The 16,308-nt window shown below is 56.3% G+C and overlaps 2 protein-coding genes across 7 annotated transcripts; one reads left to right on the top strand and one right to left on the bottom strand.

The window, feature by feature from the left end:
• The first annotated feature begins 220 nt into the window (after positions 1 to 220).
• HAP1 (huntingtin associated protein 1) lies at positions 221 to 11,021 on the top strand. Of its 6 annotated transcripts, XM_037019779.2 has the most exons (15): positions 224 to 1,506; positions 2,069 to 2,680; positions 3,706 to 3,785; positions 4,173 to 4,289; positions 4,417 to 4,571; positions 4,785 to 4,887; positions 4,966 to 5,032; positions 6,319 to 6,449; positions 6,802 to 6,876; positions 7,153 to 7,377; positions 7,527 to 7,618; positions 7,902 to 7,940; positions 8,678 to 9,048; positions 9,413 to 9,619; positions 10,237 to 11,021. In XM_037019779.2, exons 2-15 carry the CDS (start codon positions 2,215 to 2,217, stop codon positions 10,503 to 10,505), a joined length of 2,397 nt encoding a protein of 798 aa, XP_036875674.2. In that variant the 5' UTR covers positions 224 to 1,506; positions 2,069 to 2,214; the 3' UTR covers positions 10,506 to 11,021. The 6 variants fall into 6 exon arrangements, with proteins under 6 accessions (XP_036875675.2, XP_036875676.2, XP_036875674.2 ...); XM_037019780.2 differs by having other exon boundaries at positions 221 to 2,680; positions 7,548 to 7,618; XM_073235593.1 differs by having other exon boundaries at positions 224 to 2,680.
• Positions 11,022 to 14,019: 2,998 nt separating this feature from the next.
• On the bottom strand, positions 14,020 to 15,970 carry GAST (gastrin). Its single transcript, XM_017664415.3, has 3 exons — positions 15,933 to 15,970; positions 14,315 to 14,530; positions 14,020 to 14,193 (listed from the first exon to the last, which is right to left on the bottom strand). Exons 2-3 carry the CDS (start codon positions 14,523 to 14,525, stop codon positions 14,090 to 14,092), a joined length of 315 nt encoding a protein of 104 aa, XP_017519904.1. The 5' UTR covers positions 14,526 to 14,530; positions 15,933 to 15,970; the 3' UTR covers positions 14,020 to 14,089.
• Positions 15,971 to 16,308: the final 338 nt, after the last annotated feature.

Raw genomic sequence — 16,308 nt, 5'->3', positions numbered from 1 at the left:
GCTGTTTTGTTCCTTCAGTTTTTCCTTTGTTCCTATACTCCTCAGATGAGTGAAATCATTTGGTATTTCTCTTTCTCCGCTTGGCTTATTTCGCTGAGCATAATACTCTCCAGCTCCATCCATGTTGCTGCAAATGGTTGGATTTTTCCACTTCTTATGGCTGAGTAGTATTCCATTGTGTATATGTACCACATCTTCTTTATCCATTCATCTACCGATGGACATTTAGGTTGCTTCCAATTCTTGGCTATTGTAAATAGTGCTGCGATAAACATAGGAGTGCATCTGTCTTTCTCAAACTTGATTGCTGCGTTCTTAGGGTAAATTCCTAGGAGTGGAATTCCTGGGTCAAATGGTAGGTCTGTTTTGAGCATTTTGATGCACCTGGGTTGGACACTTTTAAGTGGTGATTTTTATTGTATGAGAATTATACAGCTGTTATTTTTTTTTTAAGAGACAAGGATGTTATGGATTACATGTTTATGCCCCCCCATTCATCTGTTGAAATACAAACACCCAATGTAATGTGGGCTAAAATGCAAAATATTACTGGATTCATGATTTCTCTGCTCCCACCCACCTAGAGCACCCTGTCAGATAGGTACTTTCCATTTCTCTCAATCATAGCTCCTTGTCTGTTTCTTTCAGACAACTCACCACACTGTGTAATTATCTAACTTGTCTTCTTGCTTATCTGTCTTCCTTTTTAGACTCCGAAGTCCAGGAGATCTGGGATCTAGTTTCTCTTGTTCCCTACTGTAGCCTGAGACTCTGTCTGGCACAGTGCCTGGCATATATAGTGGGCACTCAATAAATATTTGTGACACGAATGAGTGAACCCAGATAAAAGGAAACATTCTTATTAATCACAGTGTTTCTCCACTGGAAAGCTGATGAACAGGACACTCTGAACCCTCTTCTTGGGTTGTGTCTGCTATTCCACGCTGTGTCAAGGACACCTGGCCCTCCAGGCACATTGTCAGTACTGGGTCCCAGATGCAGTCCTTGTTCTGGGCTCAGGCTTAGAGCGGTGGTGGCTGTGGGGAAGAGAAGCTTCTGGAATTCCTTAACGTAGATAGGAGCACGAGTGAGAGCCGTGGGATGGACAATCATGTGGAGGGGGAGGAGGGGGAGTGGGGAGCATCACAATAATCTAGGAGAGGATGAAGCCTCAACAGCAGCAGGGCTGTAGGGGACAGGGCACATCTGAGAGATATTTAGGAGGTAAATTAAGCAGGACTTGGTGGTTTGATTGGGTATTGAAGAGAAGAAACTTGGAGCACCCAGAGTGATCTCAAGGCTTTAAACAAATCAGTGCCAGAGCCCTCTCCTTTTGGCCTGTATGTTCCTCAGTCCACAGGCACGGAAATGGCCCCACAGTTCATTCAGGACTTACGGTGGCCCTCGCAGGTATCCTGTCCCCCGTTGAGCTCTGACGCACACGCTCCCTGCGCTGAAGGGGCTCAGGTCTGGCCTCGGAGACAGGGACACTGCCTCGGCGATCAGGTAAGGGGGACGGTGGGGAACAGGGTAGGAGGAGGCTTCACGGGGAGACGGCTAAGCGGGGTCTCCCGGAAGAACAGGTGTTTGCCAGGGTGGAAGGAGGTGGGCAAGTAAATGAGGGCTGGAGGTAAAGCTCAAGGGAAGTCAGTAAGACGAATTAAGAAATCAGAAAGGGGGCTGTGGAGGGGTTCCAGCACGGGGGTGTGAGTGCGAGGGTCAGATGGGACGCACCAGGCTGGGCAGCGCTTTGAAACCGTCCTGGAGTTTGGATTTATCTCGTGGCCAACGGGGAAGCCACAGTGCTGCCCTAACTCACAGATTAAATTCAGGGGAGGCAGCCGAAACCCCCGGGCTGAAGCGGAGGGCGAGGGGTGCCCCCAGCTAGGGACCTCCCAGTCCTGCACCCACATCCCCAGGAGCGGAGGCTTTGGGCAGAACCATTCCCCGGAGGTGGAGAGGGGAGAAGGAGCCCCGCAGTCGGAACCCAAGCGCACAGAACCACCTGGAACCTCCATTCCGCGCTTCCTTGCTCTTCTCTTATTTTTGCACTTTGCTCCGCCACCAGTGACCCCTCTCCCGCGCGGCCTCCGGTTCCTGGCACCAGTGTTTGCCCCTCGGCCGCCCCTTCCCGCGCGTGGTTCGACCTGGCGGGCGCCAGCTACAGGCACAGGTTATAAACGCCTGGCTGCGGCAGCCGACTGCGGACTCAAGATGCGCCCGAAAGAGCCGGGGTGGGCCTGCGCTGGAACCCCGCCCGGACCCGGGCACCCAGCGGCGGTCACCCCCACGCCCCCTCCCGCAGCCGATCCCGCTCCGGAGCCCTCCGCGGAGCCTGAACCCGCCCCTGCGCAGCCACCGGCTACTGGACAGGGAGCAGGATCCGGATCCTCATCAGTCTCGCGACCCCCAGCCAGAGCTCGCCGGGCCTCCGAACCTGGGTCGGAGGCAGGAGCCCAGCGAGCGTCCGCATTCTCGGGACGGACTGCTCAGTCCGTGCACCGCAACTCGGATGCGCCGTGGACCCGTTTCATATTCCAAGGGCCCTTTCGTCCCCGGGCCACTGGCCTGGGGATTGGGAAGGCGGCGGGCATCTGGAAGACGCCAGCCGCCTACGTGGGCCGAGGGCCCGGGGAGTCGGACCCCAAGCGCGCTGCCTTTATTCGGGAGCTGGAGGAAGGTAAACTGGGCTCCAGGACCCCAGAGCAGGTGGGACTAGGGCAGTTCCAGCGGGGAGGTGAACCCGTCGGGTCCAGGTGCCCAGCCCTGCCGGGCACTCTGTCCCACTTCAGCACCCACTCGCGATGTACTGTTTGCGGTGCCTGTCCGGTGGCCGCTTCCCATCTCTTTCTCTCCTTCTATCGATTTCTATCCGTGGGTCGGGTTCTGGGGCCCGCGCGCTTCCCGCCCGGCTCTGCGCGCCTGTTACTGCGGCAGATCTGCACACTCTCGGTGCCCCCTTCCCGGGTCTACCGCAGTGCCAGGAGAGGGGCGGGGGCTGCGGGAGGGCGCTTCTCGGCGTGCTCTGAGCCCGCGCTGGCCCCCCGAGAGGGCACTGGGGTGGTGGGTGGGCCGAGGGGGAAGTTTTCCCAACCTCCTGGCCCTCGTGGGGTGGGGCGTCGAGGTCGGGCCTTCCCCAGCCTAGGGATGCGAAGGGCCTCAGGCTTCTTCCCTTCCTCTTTCGTCGCATCCTCTCCTGGGTCTCCGGAGATCTCTGAATTGGATCTAGAGGCTCAGGTGACCCCTACAGTGCTGGAAAAGTCTCTTCTTCTCTCAACACGCAACAGGTGCAGGGTGGGTGACTGCATCTGTTTTTATGGACCCATGAGGCTCCAGTGAGCTGGCCAATACTGCCCTCGGGGTAAGGGGTGATGCGTCAGTCTGTGGGGCTGTAGTTCCACTAGCTGCCTGCATTCACCTAGGCACCAGGGATCCTGACGTTCTGAGAACCCCGTTCCAGCTGAGCCTGGACAACTATGATCTTATTTCAGCCAGTTGCCTCCAGAAAAAAAAATGAGCCCATTTGGCCCTGGGAGCAGTGGAGGGACTGCTGAGACCTGGGGAGTATGGAGAGGATGCTCAGGCAGGAAGGGAGCTCAGTCTCCTCCCTCACTGGTGACGCTTGTTGGGGGAGAGCTGACAGTGGGATGTGGGGTGGCATATGTCCCTTTTTTCCTGACCTGGCTGCCCCACCTCCTCTTTCAGCACTGTGTCCTGATCGACCCCTGCCAGCCAAGAAGGTCACCCAAGAAGATGTCAGAGTGATGTTAAATTTGCTAGAGGAGGTGTGTGCTGCCTCCCTCCCAGAGCCAGCCCAAGCCTCAGCCAGGCCCCCACATTAACTCTGTCCTGTAGGAATAGGAGTCTGGTCTGTCTCCTGCCTGATCACTTCTCTGGGGCCAAGCTCTTATATGGCCCCAGAGGCTGGTATACATGAGAGTCCAGGTGGGAAGAGCTTTTAGAACCATCTTGTCTGATTTGCTCTTTTCCATAAGGAGAAACTGAGTCAAGCCCCACAGTGGGTTACAGGCAGACTTGTCTGGAGAATTAGGGGATAGGAGGGTTCCGCTGGTGGCCTAGCTTCCCTCTGACACCTTTGTACCCCCTAGCTTCTCCCACCTGTCTATCTGAAAGCAGGAAAGTGTTCCTCACTGATAGGGCTCCCTCTACAGAGAGAGCGGGACCTGAGCGCGGCGGCTCGCATTGGCCAGTCCCTAGTGAAACAGAACAGTGTTCTGATGGAGGAGAACAGCGAGCTGGAAGCCAAGCTGGGCTCGGCCGGGGAAGAGGTAACTGGGTGGAGAGGAGGGGGAGTGGGGTGTGCTGTCTCACACCCACCTACGTCCCCCTCGAGCCAGGCCCTCCAGCACCTGCCCGGCCTGTGTCCTGACCCAGCGCTCCTCCCCCTACTGCCAGATTTTACAGCTCAGACACCAGGTAAGCTTGCGGGATGACCTCCTTCAGCTCTACTCAGACTCTGATGAGGAGGAAGAGGAGGAGGAGGAGGAGGAGGAGGAGGAGGAAGAGGAGGAAGAGCATCAGTGTGGCCGTCCCCATGAGCCCCCTGAGCCGTGAGTGTCCTGCCTCAGTACCTGGGCAGCACCTTCTCTGAGCATCACGTGCCTTGTTGGCAAGCAGGGGCCCAGACTCTGTACCAGCCAGCAGGGTTGCTGGGCTAATTGAAACCAGCACACTTAGTCTGGGGGAGGCGAGTAAGCTGTGCTGGGGCTCGGAACCGGGCCTTCCAGCTTCTGTGCCCTGCCACCCATCGCTCCCTCCCCTAGGAGCCCCCTGACAGAGGTGAAGTCAGGGCACCACTGCCTGCAGCTGGGAGCCCTGCAGGAGCAGCTGAGGCTGCTGGAGGAGGAGAACCATCAGCTGCGAGAGGTGAGGATGGGGAAGAGGGTGCACCTGCGGGCAGGGCGGTGTTCACTTCCCTGCCCCTTCCTTTCTTCCTCCCTCCAGGCCTCTCACCTGGATGCCCTTGAGGAGGAGGAGCAGATGCTCATTCTGGATTGTGTGGAGCAATTTTGTACGTGAAGTTGTAACTTGGGGTAGAAGGCTGTCCTAAGGAGCAGAGGAAAGAACTCAGGACTTGGAGTCTGGAGACCCGACTTCAAGTTCCTTCTTGGGCACTTCCTAGCTGTGTGAGCTTGGACAAGTTCCTCGACCCCTTTAGAATGGGGCTTGATAATTCTGCTTCTGCTGTCCTCTCCAGAGGCACAGCCGAGAAAATGCTTTGTGCCCACTGCAGAGAGCCATACAGAAGCTGTCAGGTCTTCTGTAAACCTGTCTCCTGTTGTGATTTGGGGCAGGTGGAAAGAGGGTGTTGGAAGTGAGGAAGGGAGGGAGCTGTGTGCCAGAGACCAGACACTCTGAGGTGCTGGGGCCGGGGTGATTCAGAGTCCTGCCTGGCCTTGTGCAGCTCTGAAGAGGCATTTGTTTCTCAGGAGCTCAACTGTAGCTGGTGAGACACAGATGCAAGGTGGCAATAGCTGAGCTCCTGCTGCTCTGCTTACCTCAGACCTGATTTTTCTTCCCTTGGCTCCTGAACTCCCTGAATGGCCACCTTGGTCCCCAGGTCCCTGGTGTGGGAGTCAGCCCCCAAGCTCCTTTGCCTCGGCCTCCTAGGAAAGGCTCAAGTCTTCCTCTTTCCCACCCTCACAGCCTCTAGCCCAGGCCACCTCTTACCTGGTCTCCCTGCCTCCACTTCTGCCCTTCCAGGTCCTTCCTTACACAGCCCAAAAGAGTTTTGTAAAACCAAATTTGACCATGTCACTCCTCTGCCTAAAACCCCATGTTAATTTCTCATCAGCCAAAGAATAAGCCCCTTGCCCCAGGCAGTGTGATCCTGGTCCTGCTGGCTGCCCCAGCCACTCCCTCCCAGCGTCAGTGACTGCTCCATCCTGTCCCCTCCACACCTGCCTCACCAGGCTTGCCCTCCGCCTGGCCCGACCCCACTTGCCCCTGCAGAGGTCTTACCTTCGCAGACCTCGCCAGGCCCAGCTGGGTGCCACGGCTATGGTCCCAGCATGCCCTTTACGCTTGCCCATCACAGCCCACAGTATGCACTGCTGTGATCTCCTTCCCCTAGACTTGAGCTCAGTGTGGGCTCACTGCTCACCCAGTGCCCTGCTTCGTGTCAATCAATAAACGTTTACTGAAGGGCAGACCTGAGTGAGGGATGCTGAGCCCTGGGGAACCCAAGGGTGCTCTGCAGGAGCTGAGGGTGTGGGTGGACAAAAGCACCCATGAGGGCCATAACTGGTCCCTGAAAGCTAGGGGAGCCAGGGCTGACCTCTCCTCACTTCTCCCCAGCGGAGGCCAGCCAGCAGATGGCTGAGCTGTCGGAGGTGCTGGCGCTCAGGATGGAGAACCATGACCGGCAGCAGAGGGAGGTCACCCAGCTGCGGACCCAGGTCCTGAAGCTGCAGCAGCGCTGCCAGCTGGTGCGTTAGGGTGTGTGCAGTGTTCCCTCCTCCTATCATGACCCCAGGGGGCTCAAGCCCTCTTCTCCCTGCTTCCACTTCATGGAGCTCTCCGCTCAGCCAGGCCCGAGGTCCCTCTCTCCGTTGGTCCGAGTTGAAGGAGACCTCAGAGAGCCTGCATCCTGTACACTCATGGTTCCAACGGGGGAACAGGGTCCCATGACTCCCCCACTTTATCTGGCCTATTCCACATGACTTCTTACTTAGAGGGCTGCCAAAGACCCACTGATGTGCCTGGGAAGACTTGCTGGAAGTGGGGAGTGCATGGTGGGGAGGCCTTGGGTGGGGGCTTATGGGGCTTGGGTCCTTCCAGTATGGGGCTGAGACCAAGAAGTTGCAGCAGCAGCTGGCCTCAGAGAAAGAAATCCAGATGCAGCTCCAGGATGAGGTGAGGCTCCCCTTGGACTCCTTCCCTGGCCCTTGAGAGCCCCTGGCCTGGAGTGGGCAACCCGAGGCGCTTGGTCAGCCACCCGACTCTTTTGGGAGGATGGGCTCCTTGCATTAGGACCTGGGTCTGTCCCTTCCTGTGCCCTCAGTATCTGGCACAGGGCCTGGCAGGTAGCAGTTCAGTTAGGGGTCTGAGAGGAGTGGAGTCCAGGGACCTGCCCAGGGTTCCCCTGCATGTCGTTATGTGGATCTAGAGTCTGGGCTTCTTGCCTCTTAGCCCAGGCATCCTGGCCCCCCTGGGGAGAGCAGGCACGGCTCGCTGCTGGACATGCCTGGGTCCCAACAGAACCTGTGGGTGGGCTCCCAGCTGCAGGACCTGCGGGTGAGGTACACGGAGTGTGGAGGCATGCTGATTGAGGCCCAGGAGGAGGTGAAGACCCTCCGCCAGCAAGCCCTGGTGACCAGCAGCTCTGTCACCCACTGTGCATACACTGTACCTCTGGTGAGGATGCCCTGGCCGCCCGCCCTCCATTCTGGGTTCCTGTGTCTCGGCCCTGCTGGCTGGTTCCTGCCCTCTGTCCCTTTGTGCCCAGAAGTATGGGCAGGGGCTCTGTGGGGATCCCCTGGTAGTGTCCCCCTTCTCCACTGTAGGAAGCACTTCCTGGCTTCCAGGAGACCCTGGCCGAAGAGCTCAGAATGTCCATAAGGAGGATTATCTCAGACCCTGTGTTTTTTATGGAAAGGTGTGTGCTGCTGGGACCCCCTGACCCTCGCCTTACCCACCCTAACCCTTACCTTTCCTTCAGTGGGGAGAAGATTGCCCCTCATGCTTCTCACCTTCTTTGCTTGTGGCATGCCTCCTCCTGCAGGCCTCCAGGCCTCCACTTGGCACCCTTTTCTCTCTCCCCACATGGCCTTGTACTATCATTTCTCCCTGGGAGTTTTCTTGCATGTCGGGGTCCCAGGGGCTGTGCAGTTTCAGCCAGTGTTGCTTTGGGACAGTGCAGGCCTTTTTCTCTGTTGAAGGAATTGTGAAAGGACCACAGAGGAGGCATCAGGCCTGGGGTAAGCTGGCCAGGGGCTCCCTGCCACCTGCCCTTCTCAGCAGCCAGACAACTCCCTGTAGCCAGCTCTGTGACCCGCAACCTTGGAGGAGGCCCTGCTCTCTGGGGCCAGCTGGACTGAGAGGGGTTCTGGAAAGGCTACCCCCTTTTCCTTCAGATCTTGCCCCTTAGGGGCCATCTGATTTAAGGCTGTTCCACGTGGGGACTGAAGCCTTCCTTTCCCCTGACCGGTGTCTGAGAGGTGAATGAGCTCTGGTGTAGGACCTGGGAACATCTGGGACTGAGTCCCAGCTCGATCCCTTTACTGGCTGTGTGTTTTTGGGCAAGTCACTTGGCCTGTCTAAGCCTTTCTAAAGTGGATTTGTTCCTATGGCAACTGGCTGTGGGATGCGCTGTGAAGGTTAAACAAGGAAGAAGGGGGCAGAGGGGACATACCCCTACCGGTCTGTTCTGTGCAGCAGAGTGGCGGGTCCTTGGGGGAGGCAGGGCCCGTGAGTGTCGGTGGCCATGGGCTGGGTGTTTGGAGCCTTGAGGCTGGTACCCAGCTCTGCTTTCCCCTGGCTGAGACAGAACGGGGGAGTAACCATCAGGGTCTGTGTGTGGATGGGGAGGAAGGCAGGACAGTGCCTCAGCCCCAGTGACTGGAGATGCCCCAGGGGAGCAGAAGATGGGGGCTGGGGGCTCTGGCTGGGGCTGTCTTTTGGGGGCATGGAAAGACTTTCCTGTCTCCCTGGCCAGATGTGAGCTGCACCACAGTGAGGAGCGAGAGCAGGAACAGGGGATCGAGGCTGAGAAGGGGTTGATGCCAGCAGAGGATTTTGTGGTGGAAGATTTCATGCCAGAGGAGGAGCTGTGGGCCACAGAAGAGGTGGTGCTGGCTGAGGAAGGGGTGACAGAAGACGCAGAGCTAGTGTCCGAGGAGGCTGAGGCCTGGGAAGAGGTGGAGCCAGAGGTGGATGAGGCAACGCAGACGCACGTGGTGGCCTCAGCCCTGGAGGCCGGTGGCTTGAGCTCCTCCCACCTGGACATGAAGTATGTCCTCCAGCAACTGGCCAACTGGCAGGATACCCATTACAGGCAGCAACTGAGGCAGAAGACGCTCCAGAAAGGTGAGTGCTCCCGTCGGGGCCTCCCTCCCACCAGCCGGACAAGCTGCAGATCGTCAAGCCGATGAGAGGTGAGGGTGGGTGAGCCCCGCAAGTGCTCACTTACCCCAGCCTGGCCCCACCCAACGTGCTGTTTGCATGGGCTTCGTGTATCATTCGCACAGGCACCTCACGTTCCCTCGGTGGGCACTGCGGCCCCAGTGCTCATTCATCTGGGATTTGCACAGGCTTCCAGATCAATGTCCTCCCTTCTCCTGGGGCCTGGGCTGGGGTCAGGGCCTGGGACTGTAGCCCCCCACTGCGCCTCAGCCCCCCTGTCTCTGCCTGCCTCTTCCCCTTCCCCACCTCCATCTCCCCCCTCCCCAAGGCTCCCCAACCATGCAGCCATGGCAGCAGCAGGCCAGAGCAAACGTGGGAGGCAGGGGCGGGGAGCAGCAGCCCTGGGCGCCAACCCGGGGCTTTCAGAGGCTGGAGGAGGACAGGGCCTGGGAGGAAGAGGGGCCTTCTGGGGCCACCCAGGCCTTTGGGACAAAGGCCTCCACCAGCAAGGGCCACAGTTGGACCAGTCCCCTGGGTGAGTCTGAGGTGGGCTAGGGTCTCCTACAGGGTGGTAGGGGGTGGGTCAGGGTGTCCTCTCCCCAGCTACAAACCCCAAAGACTGGGGAGCTGTACCCACGTGCTAGTCTGCATGAGCCCTGCCTTCAAGGAGCTCATGACGGTTTAGAGACACGCAGTACTGCCTTTATTCTTCATCCCACTGTAGGTAGGTGGTATTATCCCCTTTTGTTATTGAGGAAACCGAGGTTGGGAGAGCTAACTAACTTGTTCAAGGTCACATAGGTAGAGTAGATCTGAACCTGTTCTCATCACTGTGCACCTCTCCCTCTGTCCCTGTTCTGGTGCCTGCCTGGCCTGCTGGGTCAGCTGTGAAGTTTATAATCTGTTGGTAGCCTCCCCATTACATCTGGCCTGTCCCCACTCTGATGGGCGGCTTCGTCAGTGTTCCCATGTAAGGTTGTGCAGGTATAAACCGAATGGCGACCTCTGTGTCTGGGTGGTGGGCAGCCTGCATAGCTGTCAGCGGTGGCTGTGTCTCTGATAAAGCTGGCCAGGCCCGAGCCCCATCCCGCTGTCCAGGCCAGGCCTGTGGTCCTCAGGCCCCAGTTCACTCCCACTCCCCTTCTCTTCCAGGCTTTGCTGTTTCCCAGCAGCCTGCAGAGGCCCCACCCACCCCAGACCCTCCTTCCCATCCTCCAACATGGGACCCCCTGTCTGTCGCCAGCCCACCCTCTGTCCTGATGAACCTGGGCCGGAGCCTAAGGGCCCAAGGCTCCACCCTTTTCTGGGACAGGCTGAAGAAACCAGCTGTCCTTCTGCAGCTGGTGCAAAAGCTGTGGCTGCTGGGCCTGGATCATGTGGTGGCCCTGGGGGCGCAAGAAGCCCAGGGGGAGGCCTGCTAGCTCCTAGACCCAGCTCTGAGCTGGGGCAGGGCTCAGGCCCTGGTGCAGGAAGGAAGGAATTCTGAGTACCCTTCTAGCCATATGCCCTTCACCACTGACCCCCAAATTAAGGGTGGCTCCCAAGTCCTTGCTGGCTTTTAGGGACCTGGCTCTCTTCCCCCATTCTTGGCCCTTTCTTCTCAGTCCCTAATTATTGTTTGTAACCAGAAGTGTCTGTACATGTGGTTGAGGATTCTCTCTGCCTTTGGGCCTCCCCACCTCCCTGCCTGTGGCCTATGAGTGTCCAGGCTCCTGCCCAGGGCCTGCTCACCCCTCACCACAGTCCTCCCTTGTGCCCACTGCTTCCTTCTCAGCATTCTGCCCTTTCCCACCCTGTGCTCATTAACCGCTGGAGGCTGGGGCTTAGGACCCCCGTAGGAGCCTGCCCTGCTCCCTTGCAGGGCTTCGCACTCTCCCGTCACTTTGTCAGCCTGTGTACGTGCTGGTGCAGGAAATAAAGGACTTGTGTGCTCTCTGGCCCAGACTCCACTTGTCTTTCTCACGGGGCATGAGTGTGTGCACACATGTGAATGTGTGTGCACGTGTGCACTTTGCTAGGCAAAGTGGAGAGAGAATGGGCTCTGATATTGAGTGATGTGCCAAGGGCTTTTATTAAATACATTACCTAATCCTATCAAAACCTTTATGGGGTGGTGGGTGATCTGATAAATGGTTGTCAGATGTTGAAACTGGCCCAGGTGGGTTAAGTCACCCTCCCAAGGGTCTAACCTCTGGTTGTGGAGCTGGACTTTGGACCTAAGCCTGAGGGCTTCCAGAGCCCATGCTCAGAAAGACTCCCTTCCCCGATCCTTTCTGCTCCAGGGATCTGACCCTGTGCACCGGCTGCAAGGATATAGGAGGGGTGAGAGTCACCCACTGTTTCAGGAAGAGGCCCCTCAGATCTGGAATAGTCTTTGAAGACAAGTAGTTTGGTTGGAAGATAATCCCAGGAATCACTGTTTGTGGGAGCAGAGACTTAAGAACAGAGGAGGCTGATGAAAGGGCGTTTTAGGCAACTGGGGCTTATTCCAACTGGGGAGTTCTGTGAGAAAGGGAGGCCCTTTGCAACTCAAAGTGTGTTCTGTGGACTGGCATCATTGACATCTCTGGGCATTTGTCAGAAATGCACCCTCAGATCCACCCAGAGTTATAGTGTCAGAATCTGCATGTTAATTGACAAGGTCCCCAGGCAATTCACATATGACAAAGTTTGAGACACACTGGTATACAGACCCCATTTCAGCTATCCCAAGCGTGGGGTAGCCGAAGACTGTGTCTGGCTGACCTCCCTTGGATGAGCCATCCTGTCTGCCCGGCTGTTCAGGTGGATGCCCTTGGTTGGGTACGGTTGTGGGCCATGAAGATGCACACACTTTGTGCCCTCTCCATAGATCCATCTACTTCCATCTTCCCCAGAAGTGTCTCTGATGTTCTAATCTTGCTCTTCCAAATTCTGGACCAGTCAGGTGAGCCACTCTGCCTCCGATGGTTAGGTGCCACCTACTCTCCTCTGTCCTGTGATTATGCCATCCTCATTGACACTAGGTAGCCTGGGTCCATCTCCTGCATCAACCCTGGCCTAAAGAGGACAACCACTGAGCTTCTGAACAATGCTCATGTCTCCTCACTAGGACGTTCCTAATTCCTCTGGGAAAATAGTGTCCTTTGGGCTCTTGAAGGGACGCGCATCGTCTGGTGGGTGCTCTTGTCTCACATAATTCACTCTGGTGTGCCCATCGCTCCAAGCCTTTTGCCTCCTTTCTCAAAACTGTGGAGGCAATTCAGGCATCTTCAACTCAGTTGCTGTAGACCATAGTTTTGTCCAAGCTTCCAGGAGTCCTTCCCAGCAAGGCCTCAGGCCTGCCTCCCAGTGTCCTAGCCGGAACACTGAATCCTGAGTCCTGGGAGGCTGTGCTCCTCTTCCGGAGCTCTCCCCTACCCAGGCATTCTACCATTCTTCAGCCCCGTCTCCTTCAAATTTTCTTTCTTTGGAGTTTCTCTGATCATCAGCAATAGCCAACCAACCTCACAGCCATAATTATCATTGCTCTTCTCTCTCAACTGCTGGAGCAATCTCATAAGCCTGTGCACCCTCTTCCACCTGTATCCCATCCTAATTCACCACTGAAGAGGAGCTTGGAGTAGCACGATTTAATTGATCTTTTAGAAAGTTGGGCGGTTGTGACCCCACCCCATTCTCTCACCCACACATGGATGCTTAGTAATTGTGATGCTATGGCACCCCCAGGGGGTTATCAGCACCCCACTCAACACCAGCGATGGGGAAGTGAAGGACCAAAGTCCAGAATCCCAGGATGAGTGTCTTGCTTTCTCCAACCCCTCCTGGTACCAACTGTTTCAGGATGAGATTCCTGAGAGTCAGACTTGGAGATAGGATTTGAGTGCAAGTTGTTGATTTGGGTGGTGATCCCAAGTAACACCAGTGGGAGTGTGAGAACCTGAAGCAGGGAAGAGATGGAAGCCAGTAAAGGGCATCGCTGAGCAGGTCACAGCCGTGGGGACCGGGGGCTCAGTCCTGCTGGGGGCCTCGGGAGACAGCGTGGATACACCTCTGAGTCATCCTACCCAGGGCTGAGGGAACTGGGGTGTTTATCCTCCCCCTTTCATGGATCACTGACTGAGGGATGCTTCTGCAGGCAGCACCTCTGCAGCATTTCCTGCCTGCCTTGCTCGGGAAGCCCTCGGGAGGAGAGACAGCCAAGTGCCTGCCTCAGCCACTCACCCATCTCTTTGACAAATATTTATTGGTACCTCCCATTCTTGGCGCCGAGGGTATTGCAGGGAAGAGGATCATGTGGTTCCCACCTGTAAAGAGTTTCCCTTCTCACTGGAGAGTCAGACAATAAACTGGCAAACAAAACAACCACAGATTGTGAAATGTGCTCTATAGAAAATATTTCGCTGTGATTAGCGAATATTGGAGGCTGCATGTGAAGGGAGAGGAACATAAAAAGGGCAACTATCTCTGGGAGAGATATTGCAAACAAGACCCCTTGGAGAAAAAGGGGAGTTTGTGCCTGGGGAAAAGTATTCCAGGCACTGGGAACAGCAAGGACAAAGGTTCTGAGCAGGAACGAATGTGGTGCATTCGTGTAAGGGAAAGGAAGAGAGGAGGCAGGAACATGGCTCGGGAGGGCACCCGTCATGGGGACAGCAGGGACAGCTCCTAGGGCTTTGGCAAGGAGTTTATTCTAAGTGCAGTAGGAAGACTGGAGGGCCAAAACTTGGAGTAGCATGATTTAATTGATCTTTTAGAAAGTTGGGTGGTTGTGACCCCACCACCCATTCTCCCACCCACACATGGAGATTCTTGTTTAGTGTTTGGCTCTGGGGACACCGAGGAGAACTAGTCATGGTCTCTGCCCCTACGGGGGTGCTCAACTCTCAACCCTGCCCCCACCAACTCGCCTCTCCTGCCCCACACTTGACACAATGTGAACCATTGGAAGCTAGTTTATTTTGATTGGTTTTTCACGGGGTAGGGCTAGACTGGATCGGGGACAGCTGGGCTCTGAAGCTTAGTTCTAGGGACGTTGGTCCTCTTCCTCAGCACTGCGGCGGCCGAAGTCCATCCATCCATATGCTTCTTCTTCTTCCTCCAGCCATGGTCCCTGCTTCTTGGACAGGTCTGAGGGTCAGAGGTGAGAGAGGAGGTGAGGATGGGGAAAGGTCACCTAGCCTCTGGAGACTAAGGCCAGGGCCAACCTGGCTGGGTGAGGCAAGCACGGATGGCTATCAGCGGCTCCTACCTGCCACCAGGTGTGGGGGGCCCTGGAGCCCCATCTGCCTTCGTTGGTGAGAGGCTGGGCCCAGCTGGTTGGGCCAATGCGCTTCTGGGCTCCTATTGGCCCCAAGACCTGCAGGCGCTTCCTGCAGCTGGGAGCGGGGCTTCCAAGAAGCTTCGGAGGAGGCCAGAGCCAGTGCCAAGAACAGCGCAGCGCACACACACAGTCGCGGCATCCTGTCTGCCAAGGAGAGTGGGGCGGAGCTTAAAGGTGGGGCCGTCCAGGCCCCTGCCTTTGGGTCCTGACCCCTTCCTGCTGCTGGTCTGCAATCCTGTGTGGGGTTGTGGATTGTTCCTCTGGCTCATTTCTCCAGTTCCTGCCAGCTCCCCGGGAGGCCCCGAGCCTTGCTCCATTTCTCCTTACCCACCCTAATTACAGCACCTGCTTCTCTTTGAGAATTGAAAACCTAGCACAATGGTTTCCAAACTGTTCTGCAGAATTTGAGGCCATGAGAGCGGCTCTGTAGATATTTAAGTCTTGGTAATTTAAAGCGAACTTCTAAATAGTAATACTAAAGGAACATACACACTCGGCTGCGTTACAGACCCCACGGTATTTCTCTGGAGACCACCAGCATAGTCACCGGGGTGGCGAGGTTGCACCGTTTTTGTGCAGACCTCGAAGGGAAGGTTCTCCTGCCATTTTTGCTTACCTGAGGAATATCCTGTGATTGTAATTAAGCAGTTAAAAAGTTAAACTCTCATCATTTGCAGCTATGTGTCATGGTGAACCAGGCTTGGGGAAAACATAATACACAAATGAACTGGATACTCAAACAAATCTAAAATTCAAGTCTAATAGTCTGTTCTCTGGATTCAACATCTTTGTGTTCTTCTAGCCTCACTGTTATGATATGGCTTTATGAGGAGAAAATTATAAACATTTTACCTTCTAAGAACACATTTGTATTAATAAAATACTTTTTCATAGTGGGGCTCTCTGTTAGAGTTCCTTTGGAAGAGAAAGAATTCTGCTGCTAAAGAAATAAAGTTGAAAAATCAGTGATGTAGAGCCGTTCTACCCAGCGCTAACCGCATGTATTGCCCAGCGTGATAGCCACTAGCCACCTGTGGTTCTTCATATTAAATTAATTAAAATTAAAATTTCCTCCTTCACGCTAGCCAGGGCACATGTGGCTGGTGGGTGCCATACTGGACAGTGAAGGTACAGAATGTTACCGTCACCGTGGGAAGTTCTTTTAGACTTGCGGTCTAGGAAAAGAGCTTGGGATGAGGTCCAGGAGCCTTGGGTTCTAGTTCGGACCCTGCTCAATAATGTGTGTGACTTTGGGTAAGTCACGTCTCCTTCTGAGCCTCAGTTTTTCACAGGAGATGGGGGAACAGCCTTGTTCTCACCTCGCAGGGCTGCGGGGAGTGTGGAGGAAGAGGGTCAGAGCGGGCCTGGGTGAGGAATCAAGGCAGCCTGAAGGCAGGGCTTGGGAATGCCGGCGTGGCTCCTCGAGCTGAGACCCAGTCTGGCCCCAGCCCCAGAGACCCTGAGGCCTGAGCCTGGTACCTTGATGGGGGGAGGAGGCCCACCACCCCTCTTCTGGCTTCTCCCCTTCCCTCCTGGGTGCTCTCACCTGCAGAGCTGGGAGTGAGTGATGCTGCGGTTGGACGGGCGCCTCTCAGGTCTGTGCTGGGCTTGGTGCCCCAGTCCTGCCTTATAAAGCCCTCTGGGCTCCTCCCCAGCCCTCCTCCCCTATGAGGCCAGCCTCCTCCACAGCAGGATTAATGGGGGTGGGCACAGGTATAGCGCCTGGCCCCACCCTGCCATTTAGAGTCAGTCAATCATCCAGATGTGGGGGAAAGGGGGAGTTGACCTTCATGGTGAGGGGCAGGTGCAAAGCAGGGGCAGTCCTTTAGCTGAGCATGAGGGCAGGCAGGAGACAGGCTCCTTAGGGTCAGGAACAGTGGCCCCCACCATGTCCTCAGGGTCAGAGGCTTGGTGCTCATCCC

Source organism: Manis javanica, chromosome 4 (assembly GCF_040802235.1).
Source record: "Manis javanica isolate MJ-LG chromosome 4, MJ_LKY, whole genome shotgun sequence".
Classification (NCBI taxonomy): domain Eukaryota; kingdom Metazoa; phylum Chordata; class Mammalia; order Pholidota; family Manidae; genus Manis; species Manis javanica.
The sequence above is the reverse complement of the archived record's forward strand: the minus strand, read 5'-3'. Positions and strand labels throughout refer to the sequence as shown.